The sequence below is a fragment of the Carlito syrichta genome, unplaced genomic scaffold, assembly GCF_000164805.1.
Source record: "Carlito syrichta isolate Samal-C Ts95f unplaced genomic scaffold, Tarsius_syrichta-2.0.1 Scaffold308678, whole genome shotgun sequence".
Taxonomy (NCBI): Eukaryota; Metazoa; Chordata; class Mammalia; order Primates; family Tarsiidae; genus Carlito; species Carlito syrichta.
Window position 1 is genome coordinate 378,052 of NW_007252774.1, and position 12,489 is coordinate 390,540.

The 12,489-nt window shown below is 39.0% G+C and overlaps 1 protein-coding gene across 1 annotated transcript in view; it reads right to left on the minus strand.

The window, feature by feature from the left end:
• The window catches only part of BRINP1 (BMP/retinoic acid inducible neural specific 1), a 187,736-nt gene that overhangs the window by 41,420 nt on the left and 133,827 nt on the right, over window positions 1-12,489 (minus strand). The window contains exon 6 of the mRNA XM_008065596.2: window positions 1,342-1,578. Within this exon, the coding sequence (XP_008063787.1) occupies window positions 1,342-1,578 (237 nt within the window). The remainder of the gene's footprint in view (window positions 1-1,341; window positions 1,579-12,489) is intronic.

Consider the following 12,489-nt stretch of genomic DNA (forward strand, 5'->3'; position numbering starts at 1 on the left):
GAAGTCACTGGGTCTTGGTGTCTCCCTCCTCTAAAATACAGGAATATCACTACTTACTTGAAAGTGGCTGCTGTAATATATTTAAGGAATATCAAGTGATGTTTAAAACAGTAACGGTCCATTTGTTTAAAAGATATTTGAGCACATATTATATGCTAACTACCCTTTTGGCATCTCTTCTTGGAAGCCTCAAGGATTCTCAAGTTTATCATATCAAAAAGTAAGCACATAGTTTTCTAACCAAACCCTCAAGGGTGTTTCAGCTCAGTGAAGGATACCAACATCCATCAAGTTGTCTAACATGTCTATCTAAATGAAGCTCTTGAATATCAGCTCGACAACCCTCTTCTCTTCAACACTTATAGACAGTCAAACATTATAACCAACCAATTTTTCCTTCTAAATATCTTGGCATCTCTGCATATTTCCTGTTTTTACAGTTTGTACCATCTTCCTAATCTACATCACGATCATCTCTCTCAGGCCTCTTGTGCCTCCCATTGGCCTACTTCCACTCATACTCTGATATTGGCACCACTGTCAGACACTTTGTCTTCTACTCTTTTTCAAGGTGCACTTCTTTAACCAAATAGATGCCCAAATTCTACACTATTTGTTCACAGCAACTCCCCCTTCTTTACACATGTTCACTTGAAATTTTATAACTGACATGGTTATATAATCAATAGCTAGCTTTCTGACAAAACTCAAAGCTCCATGAAGGTAAAGATTTAACTTTGGGCTTCATCTACTTTGTGACCTTGGGTGTCTGCCTTTCCTCCCCTGAAACTCATTTTTCTGAATTACAAAAAGCAGAAACTAAGTTACCAGAAAAATGACTTCTACCTTCGATAGTTTGTGGATTCTTTGGATAACAATTTCTATATCTATATGAACATACCTACATATAGAAAGAGACTATCTATCTGTCTATCTATCTATCTATCTATCTATCTATCTATCTATCTATCTATATCTAGACAGATACACACATGCACAAATACACACAGCCACAACAAACCCAGAAATTAATATAACAACCTTTGGCTCGCTCCTCTCCAGAGGCTAACTATGTGGATTTACTCTCTGTCTTCTGCATACCACAGAGACAATGTATCATATGACCACAAACTGGAGTATGCTATTTGGCATTTCATTCAGTGGAGATTTATTGAGTGCCTACTCTGTGACAGCTACTATTTTGTCTTTGGACCCTCCAGAGTGAAAGAGTTAGGGTTACTGAATTCCCTCTCACAGTAGTCCTAATTCCAGTTGGATTAACTCCCTTTTCAGACTTGGCTCAAGAACACCCATGCAGTTGCACTAACTTGGGCTCTCTACCTGAATTCTCGAGGTCCTTATAAGCTTCGGCCCAAGACTTGGCCATGTTAGCCAGTGTGTACTCCATGATCTGGATGTCTGTGATGGGGCAGTTGCATTGAGGGAACTCTTCAGCACACTGGCATCGGCACTGGCTGTTCTGGCACAGGTACTCCCCCTCCCCATTGCACATGATGTAGCTCAAGGCCGACTGGACAAATTTCTCTTGCAGATATGGAGGAAAGATTATCTGAAGACCTGTTTGAGAATAGCAAGAAAAGGAAACAGAAAGGTTAAAAAAGGTGTTTCATTAACAGTTTCCAAAGGTGATACATAGGAATTTGAAGTCGCTAGATTTCTCCCTGTATGTATTGGAATTGAAATATTTCTTGGTTGCCTAGATCCAGACAGAGCATTGTTAGTGTGGCCTCCAGTTGCATCATTTTTACTTAAACTTCTGCAGTCATGACCTTGATCATCTCTGAAATGAATGCTCTATTCTGTTACGCTAGGACTAAAGTTGGAGCCAGATATGGTATATACCTTTTCCATTTGGGGAGAAAATGCTTATTGAAAGTATAACATTATTGTTCATCATTCCTTTTTTTAATTATTTCTTTCTTTTCCCTTTCCTAAAATATTTACAAACCCAACTTATAAAGTGTAAGTTCTGAGTTAGGTATTTGGCGTGTAAAGATTAAAAAAGACACAATTCTTGCCCTTGGGGAATTTACAATATAATTAGCAGGAATAGACATAGACACACATCATCATCATAACATAGCTTTACAGGTCTATAGCAGAGACAGCCATGTGAGACAAATGGACAGCAGAGAACTGAAAATAACATTGTTTAGGTAGCAGGGAAATCTTCGTAGAGAAGACAGAATGTGTACTGGTTGAAAAGTAAGAGATCATGATATCAAAGGAAGAAAGGAAAGGACATTTTGAAAAGAGGGAAGATGTAATGTGTCTAGGAGTTCATGGTGAATGAAATGGACTTGAATGAGTGGGGAGTGCTATGGGAAAACAACTTTTAGAGAGGAGCAGAGGCCAGAGTGCAAAGGGCTTTAATATATGCTTATTCTGTAGTTCATGGATTCACATTTGTAGTTTTGAAAGGTAAGAATAATATAATTAGAGTGGTGTAATTTAGTGGGACCATTGCATCATGAAAATTAAAATACTACTAGAATAAGATATCAGATAATTTCTCTTCTCTTCTTTGTTCTAAAATGAAGAAGCCATTTACTACCAAGGAGAAGTGATCAGCTCATGGTTCTAGGAAGAGCACTCTTGACCACACATCATAACCTTTTCTCAATATTTGAATAATCAAAGACTTAATCCTGAAAGTCAATGATGGAGAAAGAGTTATCTGGACATGAGCACTACTCTGATACCAGTGAAATTTCAGCACAGCTGGCTATTGTCCATGGTGCCCATATAGAAGAACAACTCTGGGTTAACTTAATTTATTGAGGCATTTTCACTCAGGACATTTCTCTCCACCTCATTTGGAGCTGCTAAGAGTTGTAGTCTCTAATTCACATGGGGTGATGGTTCTACTAACCATTGTGTAAAAGAGAATTGTATTCTTATTTGGATAATTATTATTTTCTCATTCATGCTTCAAGGGCACTTTCTAATCCTACTCATCAGAGATTTGCTGAATATGATGAGCATTTCTGTCACTTTCTGCTTCACAGTTGTGTTTCTAGATTTTAATCTTTTCCTCTCTTTTCTTAAAATTACATATATTTAAAAATAATGAAGTCCCATTACTTCAACTTGTCTTCATCTGGCAGCTAAACAAGAATATTTTCGGAAGGGCAGTGTGGGTAAGAAGACTGCCTGTAGCATGCCTTATGGCAGGAAACGACACACTGTAGTCAAGGCCTGGGCACAGCTGCATCAAGCTCCTCTGCTTACTAAAGTCATCACAAGCAAAGTATTCAACATCTCTGTACGACTCCACCTGGTACTTACATCAGAGGGTTATTGAGAGTATTACATGAAAGAATTCCGGCAAAGTGTCTGAAACAGTTCCTGGCACACAGCAAGCAAACAATATGTGTTATCTATTCTTATTTTGAGTGTAATGATGATGATGATATTGATGATGATGCTACTCCTCTGATTAAAGTTGTAAAAGGCTTAACAGAACCTTCGGGATAAATGAAAGGATGATAGCTATAGGTATTTAATCAGAAGGCGGTCTTCAAAATTTTGGAGAACTTTCACTAGGAGAAGGGTTTAGAATTTTGTGCCTGTTGAACCAGCACTGGTGGGAGGGTTGTTGAGGAAGGTGTATATATCATTATGCATAAAGGTATTCTAACAGATCAAGCTATATAGCTGAATAATGGTCTGCAGTAAGACTGGGTGATGTCCAGTCTAATGAGCATGGGTCCATATGAGTTTGAATGATTGTAAAGGAGAACTATTGTACAAGGTGTTAAAACATACCAAATGGTGGGGCAAAACAAATCAAACTGTAAAGTCCCTCCTGAATTGAGTCAACAATTCTTTCAGAATATGCATTATTGAGTCATTTTATCTATATCACCATTTTCTCTTGCAGAGCAAAATTTATTTTTAGCAGCTCTCAATCCCCTATAGGCAACTGACTCCATAGATTGGGGTTAAGTTTCTATTGCTTAAGGGAGTTCTACAGACTGTATTCTCAGCCTTCTTTTTCTAGCTTGCTCATCATTTTCTTTCTCCCTTTTGTAGGGGATAAAATATTCTATTCTTAGTCCCAGCCCAAAAGGAATTTGGGGAGAGCACTTTTAGAAAATTGCGTCAAATCATTTCTCCATTTGGCAAGGATACAAAAGGCAGTATCACCTACCCCATTTAAGGCAACTGAAAACAGATGAAGTTTGGGGTTGGGGGCTTTCTGGGAGCAGCTGAAACACAAAACTGGCTGCTCTTTAAAAATGGAAACTTAGAACATGCAGAGCCGTCTCTGAGGCAGAATCTCCTGGGCAACTTTGAAAGAGAATAATGAAGACGTAGCAATTAAAAAGCACTTTTCTGCAAAATGTCATTACTGTTTAAAGTTACACAACCATTTTTACGGCAGCGGAGGTTCACACAGCAGTCACAGCCAGAATCGTCTCCTGATGACCTGTGTCCAACAAAGAGGCTCATTGCTGACCTCCTACATGGGCGCCTGAATCCTGCCTGCTTCAATGGGAGTCATAAATAATTTGGAGGGGGATTTGGCCTGTGAAACTACTGTTTGAAAGATATACAGCTGCCGGCTGGGGTGGAATAGTCTGTCCCCACAGTTCCCAAAGACACCACACACACACACACACACACACACACACACACACACACACACCACACACACGGAAAGGAAAACTGAGAAAATGAGAGAGAAAAAGCCTACTGTCATTGCCAAGCATATAAATTTTACCTCAAAAAACCCGAGCAGGCAATAGTTGGGAATTTCATTTGAACACCAACTCACCCACACTGAACATATGGAATATTTTCCCCCAATCTCTTTATATACTTTAAAAAATTGTTATGCCTTGAAGTGGAGTGTTTCACTGCTCCACAGAGTGAGTTGACAACGTGTATGTGGAAACACCCAAGCCATCTTCCTTCTTTTATCTGAGTCTTTCCTCATTCCCCTCCTCTGCCAACTCATATCAACACATGCATCTCAACGTATTTTTTGTAGTTTGTATACAATCTTTGTGTCCCGAGATATAATTTTTCCTTCCTTTTGTCACATGGCAGGATATCTTTATTTCCTTGCCGCCCTCCTTCCTCTTATCTTTTAAAATTATCTTTACTCTGAACACCCCAGAAACCCTCCTCCTTTTGCAATCCCTCTGATGTGTCAGTACTGTTCCTCATGTAGACTTTGCACTTGACCTTCCTTGTGTGCAGAATATTCGCTCCTCAGATCTCTGTGTGGTTCGTTCCCTTGTCCTAAAATCTAGGTTTTCCCAGACCCAAGTTAAAGTTTATCTTTTATTTCCTTCATAAAATTAGTTACTTAGCAAACACATCTTTTTAATTAGTTTTGTAAGAATAAATATTTTTTATCTCTGTTTTTAGACTGTAAGCTTTAGGGAGAGGGGTCTGTCTGTCCACTACAGACCCCCAGAGTGTAAACCTAGGCTGAGTCAGTGGAGGCTCCAGGCATTCATTTGTTGATCAAAAGAACTATCTTCTTCCTTACCCCAGCTGAAAAGAAAGGTGTCTCAGTTGGCTTCTGGAGTATTAGAATTGATAAATTAGGTGATTTTCCCAATGTTCCACTACTAAAGTAAGAGAGCCAGGACTTAAATCCAGGGACTTGGACTGAGTTCTGACACACTTCAGGGTCCTTCCACTTCTCTGGTGGGAAAAAGCAGAGACAGACAAACAAGCTCCTGGCTTAGAACCCCTGTGGTAGCTTCAGCACAGAGCAACTTCTGGCAGTGTTTTAGCCTCTATAAAACAGTTTTCTTCCTGTGCTATAGACACTTCAGTTTCCTCATATATTAATGAGGAGAAAAAAGACATAAACTTAAGCCATAACCTGTTTTCTATGACTGAATATTTGTGTCCTTCTGACATCCATATGTCGAAACCCTAACCTCCAGTGTGAAGGTATTAGGAGGTAAAAATTTTGGAAGTTAATTATGTTGAGATGAGGTCATGAAATTGGTACCCTCATAATGAGTTTCGTGTCCTTATAAGAAGAGGAAGAGGCAACAGAGTGCTCGCTCTCTCTCTCTCTCTCTCTCACTCTCTCTCTCTCCATGAGCGCACATCAAAAATGGCCATGTGAGCACACAGTGAGAAGGCAATTATCTACAAACCAGGGAGCAGTCCTTCATCAGACAGTATATCTGCTGACATCTTGATCTTGGACTTCCCAGTATCCAAAACTGGCAAACAATGTCTTTATGGAAGCAACCCAGTCTATAGTATTTTGTTATAGCAGCTTGAGCAGACTAAGACATTGGCATAATTAAGTGTTCAACAAATGTTGTTTCCTCCATTTAACTCCATATCAGATCACAATCCAGACCACACTTGAACACTTCTTGGGAAAATCCTCCTTGAATAGCCTCATTCGAGCCTGTATAAAACATGCCAAAAGTGCATTTTCTCTTAAAAGTATTATAATAATTTTTTTTTTTTTTTGAGTTGGAGTCTCACTCTGTCACCCAGACTGGAGTGCAGCGGCCGCTCCCAGCTACCGCAGCCTCGACCTGCTGGGCTCGGGCGATCCTTCCGCCTCAGCCTTCCAAGTAGCTGGAACTACAGGCGCGCACTACCACGCCCGGCTAGTTTTTGATTTATTGTAGAGATAAGGTCTAGCCAAGTTGTATACTAATTATTATTGGTTTTGTTGTCATCATTGTATTGTTCTATAAATTTTCCTTCTGTCTTTCTTTCCTCCCTTTTCCCCTTCCTCCCTTCTTCTCTTTCATTTCTTTTCTTTTTTCCTTTCCTCTTCTCATCTTTCCATACACATCTCTGAAGCCCTACTATGTGCCACCCACTGTGCAGCAGATACCAGCAACTCCCAGTGAATGAGTCAGGCAACCTCCTCTTGTTGCTGACCTCACGGTTCAGTGAAAGAGAGACACATACACTAGCTGCTTGGATCAGACCCGTTCTCTGCCAGAGTATGAATTTTTTCAGGAATCACAGAAGAACACCTAACCCAAAATGGAATAGGAGTAGTCAAAGGCATTCTTCACTCTCCTATAGAAAGTGGTATTTAAGCTGAGGCCTAATGGATACACAGGCATTAGGGGATGAACTATCCACAAAAAGAGTAGTCTAGAAAAAAGTGGAAACAGCATGTAAAAAGACCTCAAGCAATACGACTTCTTCCAGCTATGAACCAACCTGACCATCACATCCCTTTCTGATTAAGGTTCATCTTCTTTTGTTTGCTTGCTTTCAAATTTCCTACAGAAGAAGAGAAAGAACTTTTGTGCCTGAAAGAGCAAAATTCCTGAAAGGAAGAATGACACACAGTAGAGATGTGAGCTCATTAGAGGAATAGCAATTCTTACAGTAACAAAGATTAAAGATCTTCATTTATTACAGGCAGGGTTTATGAGATTCAGAAAAATATATGAGGGATTACTGTGTTGTTGAGTTTCAGTCACTGGGGAATACTCAAGTAACAGAAGAATTTTCACGGAAAGCCCACATTTGATCCCTGGAGACCTTTGTGACATCATCAATATTGCTAACAAAAACACTTGGTTCAGTTGACCATGCTCTGAGACTGGGAAATATTTAATGTCTGGAAAGCAAGAACCAATCAACAGAAGATGAAGGTACACCTAAGATGTGAAGATTGCAGCCCAGTCTTCATCTCTGATCATGATCCTGCTTTTTTGCAGATAGAATCTCTTAACCTCTTTCTTCTTCCTTCAACAAGTAGCACATGAGGAATTGCTGGAAGAGATAAAGGCTTAAAATGTGCTTCCTACCTTTTAAGAAAATAGATGGGCTACTTTGAGATTCAAAACTAAAGCACAAAAATCCAAGAACAAGAAAGAAAGACCTTGATTGATGGTTAAAACATTAAGAAGTATTGTGTCTGGCACATACTAGGTATTTAATAAGTATATCTTAAATATTGAATAAGTCAGTGATCCATCATGAATATGAAAGAAAATAAACCTGGAGACAATAGTTATGGAAGACTTTGTGATAGGTGTGGGATGTCAGTTGAGTCCTGAAGCACGAGCATGATCTGAATAAATAAAGAAGGGTAGCTCAGTATGCCACAGCAGAGGGCACACCTTGGATTGATCTAAGTCTTTCTTATTCAAGGCAAGGACCACAATTGTAATGGGTTGTTTTTATCAGCTTTGTTTTATTTTATTATATACCTTAATTACCTAATATAGTGGTATTTTTTATGGATTTGCTCTTTTCTGACCTATTTCACTAGATATTAAATGCACAATCTCTTACAGCACCAAGGGGAAGAAGCAAAAAAATACAGGTTCTATTTTGGTTGAGTATATTTTTCTAATCTGTTCTTGCATCAGAATGTGGCCCCCTGTAGATATCTCTGAGCCCTATAGGAATCCCAGCTGTTTTCTTGTACCTGCTAAGTTCAACTTGTCAAATTCTGTCCATTTCTGAAATGCACAGGATGGGGAGAACAGCAACAAGGACAGTACCTTTTGCAAAAAGTCAGCCTGATCCTCTTCTTTGTGAAAGCCCATGGATTTCAGACTGGCAGATAAAGAACTTTATGGCTCCAACAGCCATGCTGAACTCTAGTGTAATGAAGGCATGCAGGTCAATTACCCATCTGTTTGTGTTTCTATTGCTGTGAATTACAGTATCCATCGTTGACAGCTCATTGGAGTGGAATGAAAATAAGACGATAATTCATCGGATGAAACTGTGCAGAAAGGGCGAAAAGGCTATGATCTCATTCAGACGTTCAGCCCTGTCTCTGTGATGGGTCATTTACACTCTGGGAAATGGAGAAAGACAGCTACCTGGGAGTTGGGAGGTGAAGGTGTGTTCTTGCTTCCTAGATATAAGAATTAGGAAATGTCCTATTCTGGCTAGAGTAATCTTTTGTGTTTGTAAATAAAATCATCTATTCTGCAGGATCTTAAGGAGTAGACTTGGAACACTTAGGTGAAAGGTACAGATATATGGAATTCAGTATAATACATCTAAAAGCCTTCTAACCATCTAAAGTTTTGAAGAATGAAACAGGTTGCCTTGATAGGCAGAGGACTCCTCATCATTGGAAGGGTAGAAGCAGAGTTTGAAAGTTAACATGGCCGGAATTTTCCATCGAACCTAAGATTCAAATGTCAGGTGGTAGGTTGGGCTATCATTAGCCCATACTCAGTGCTCCTTCTTGCAATGTCCTCCCTTTAAGATAATTATACATTCCTCCCTTCTGAACACAAACGTGTTCATATGACATGTTTTGGTCAGTGAAATATGAATGTGATGTGTGTCAATTCCAAAACCAACATGAGTTCATCAGTTTCTCTTTTTATAATTCCGACAATGTTCCAGATAGAGACTACTAGAGAAGCAGAAGCACAACAGAATTATGACCATCATGTACCATAAGCAAGAATTTACTTTTGCAAACCACTGAGAGTAAAGAATTGTTTGCTAGCATAACATACCCTACCCTATGCTAACAGATACAGGAGTTGGCAATCTGTGACCAATGGGCCAAATTGACCTGTGGTCTGTTTTTGTAGTAAATGTTATTGGAACACAGTTATGCAAATGGAAGAGTTGAGTAGTTGCAACAGAGACCACGTGGCGCACAAAGCCTTATCATTTGACACGTTATGAAAAAAGTTTGCCACCCCTTACACTAGATCAACAGTGCCTAACTTTTTTGGCATCAAGGACTAGTTTCTTGGAAAACAATTTTTCCATGGGGGGTTGGGGGAGATGGGATGGGACGGGGAGCAATGTGCCGTCAAACCTCATTGCTAATGAAAATCTGTATTTGCAGCCACTCCTTGGCGCTAGCATCACTGCCTCAGCTCCACCTCAAGTCGTCAGATATTAGATTCTCGTAAGGAGAGCACAACCTAGATCCCTCGCATGCACAGTTCACAATAGTGTTCACTCTCCTATAAGAATCTAATTCTGACCAAAAGTGGACCTCAGGCAGTAACATAAGCAATGGGGAGTGGCTGTAAATACAAATGAAGCTTTACTTGCTTGCCCGCAACTCACCTCCTGTCAGTCCATGGCCCGGGAATCGGGGACCCCTGTACTAGATGTCCATCAAGATCCTTTCCAACTTTGATTTTTCTGTTATTCCACTCTATGTTGTTGTTTGTTAATTTATTAATCATCTATTATGTCCAGATACTCTTCTAGGCTCTGGAGAAAAGGTAAGACACTAGAAACACAACCCTTGCTCTCATGAATCATACCTTTTAGTGAAGACAGACATCAAATGAATAGGTAAAATAGAAAGGCTTTTTACCTACAATAGGGATAAGGGGCAGGTGGACTTTTAAATGACAATTTCAACTTTGAAAAATATAATACAGATTAAATTCTGACATCACCAAGGAGAAAAAGGCCAACATACTTTTTCATTCAATTTTATAAGATTTCAACAGATTCTTGAAGCTTTCATAAGAGGTTGATACAATATAAATAAAAAGCTGCTTCACAGAATTCACAATAAAAAAACAAATTTGATACCTATAAGACTCTGTGCTACCAGATTCCTGGATCAGATGATATCTCCAAATTTCTCTTAATCACCGTCGTTCCTTTGCTACATCCTGCCACATAACTGCCTCTGCTCTACACCATGCCAAGTTCTCCTCTATTCAGATTTTGCCTCAAGCTTTTATCAAAGCTTCTTTTGTAGGGCCAGCATAAAAATTAAACAAGCTATTCTATACATTGATCATGGTGGTGGTTACACGACTGAATATGTTTGTCAAATTCATAGAACAGTTCACTTCCAAAGTGTATATTTGATTGCATGTAAATTACCCATCAATGAACCTGAAAATAAAATATAATAACACATGTGACACTTTTAGTACAGGGCAGTTGTTAAGGTGATGTCATTTCCTGTCCTTGCCTTGTTTGCTATTGATTTCTGTGAGAGCCATATGTTGTCTCCTGTAGCCCCTCTACTGGCAACTAAGAGTGCTTTGCACGTCTCACATTCTATTGGAACACATAGTACTGCATTATGTGTGCCTGTGTTTATGTTTCTCCTAGTCTGTTAGCTCCTTGCATGCAAGAGGCAGTGCCTCATTCATCCACCATTTTCCTGTCACCTAGCATATTAGTGTGTACTCAGTAAATGTGTTAGAATAAAGGTGAATTTAGATAGCATGTGGTTCAAAGACGGCTGTGGTTCTCTCCTCTATGCTCAGCATACCACACTCTCTAGATCCACCTCTCATAAGCAAAACCTGCATCTTCTTTTTCTAATATCATGGTTTGATCCCTGAAAATATGTTAACTGCATCTCAGTGGTGACAGAGACAATTGCTCAGAAAAAAACTGAATAAAAAAATACACAGACATTTAAAAACACTGCAAGAAAATAATAGTGCTAAAGGACTTGACAACTAATTTCAACAATCATTTTTGTTTGGGGCCCACTGCTATAAATTATGATTCTTGAGGACATTAACTTTACCTTATTTTTTTATATCCTTTTCAAAATAGTAAGCTCAGTGATACACAGTCACAGTCAGTGAACAAAAATAAAAGTACTCAATTCAGCATCTATTAAGAAAATCCTTTCATTTATCACTTTATTGAGCTAGCTGCTATACTAGATGCTAGAGATATTAAAAAGAAAATGAATAAGATATGGTTTCTGACCTCAAGGGGGTCCATTTCAGAGGCAGAGCAAGAAGATTCATACATGCACAATGACAAAAAAATAGATGCATAAATATATAAAGATTTCAATAGGAAGAAAAGAAGACACCCTTCTCACCTTTATAAGAGTAGAGAAGTTTGGAGAAGTTCTTTTGGACAAGACTGAACCTGAGTGTTATATATTGTCCAGCATTTGCCAAGTTGTATGCCACAAACTCACAAATCTACAAATGTCCTCAGGTTCAAATACATTCAGAAAAATGTGTACTTAATCCACCTCTTGAGACTCAAAACACTCATAACACAGTAAAGGCACTGAGAAGTCCTGCAGTAAATGCAGTTCATGTTTTTTAAGCCAGTACTTCAATATGCGTGAGCTTTTGTTAAATTACTGTGTGGTAACAACCTCAAAATCCCAGTGGCTTATAACCACAGAGTTTTATGTGTTGCTCAAGTATCATGCTAGTTGTGCATTGGCTCTGCTCCAGATGTCTTCTTAATTTCCGATCTAGGCTGAAGGAGTAGTCTTGTTCAGAAATATGCCATTCTCATGATAAAGGGAAAAAAGTAAAAGCCAAGCCAGGTAGTGTCTCCTACAGTGTCATACTCTCATTCCATTGGCCAAAGCAAATCACATATCCAAGGCCAATGTCACTTGGATGGAAAGTCACTGAGTAGCCCACAGAACAGCATTGTCAGTCACAAGGCAAAGCACTGTGTGTTCATTCCTCTTAGAGGAAATGAACAATGATGCAATCATGAAATCTACCACAACATACATTTATTTTAATACCAAATCTTTTAAAACATTTAGTTATCATA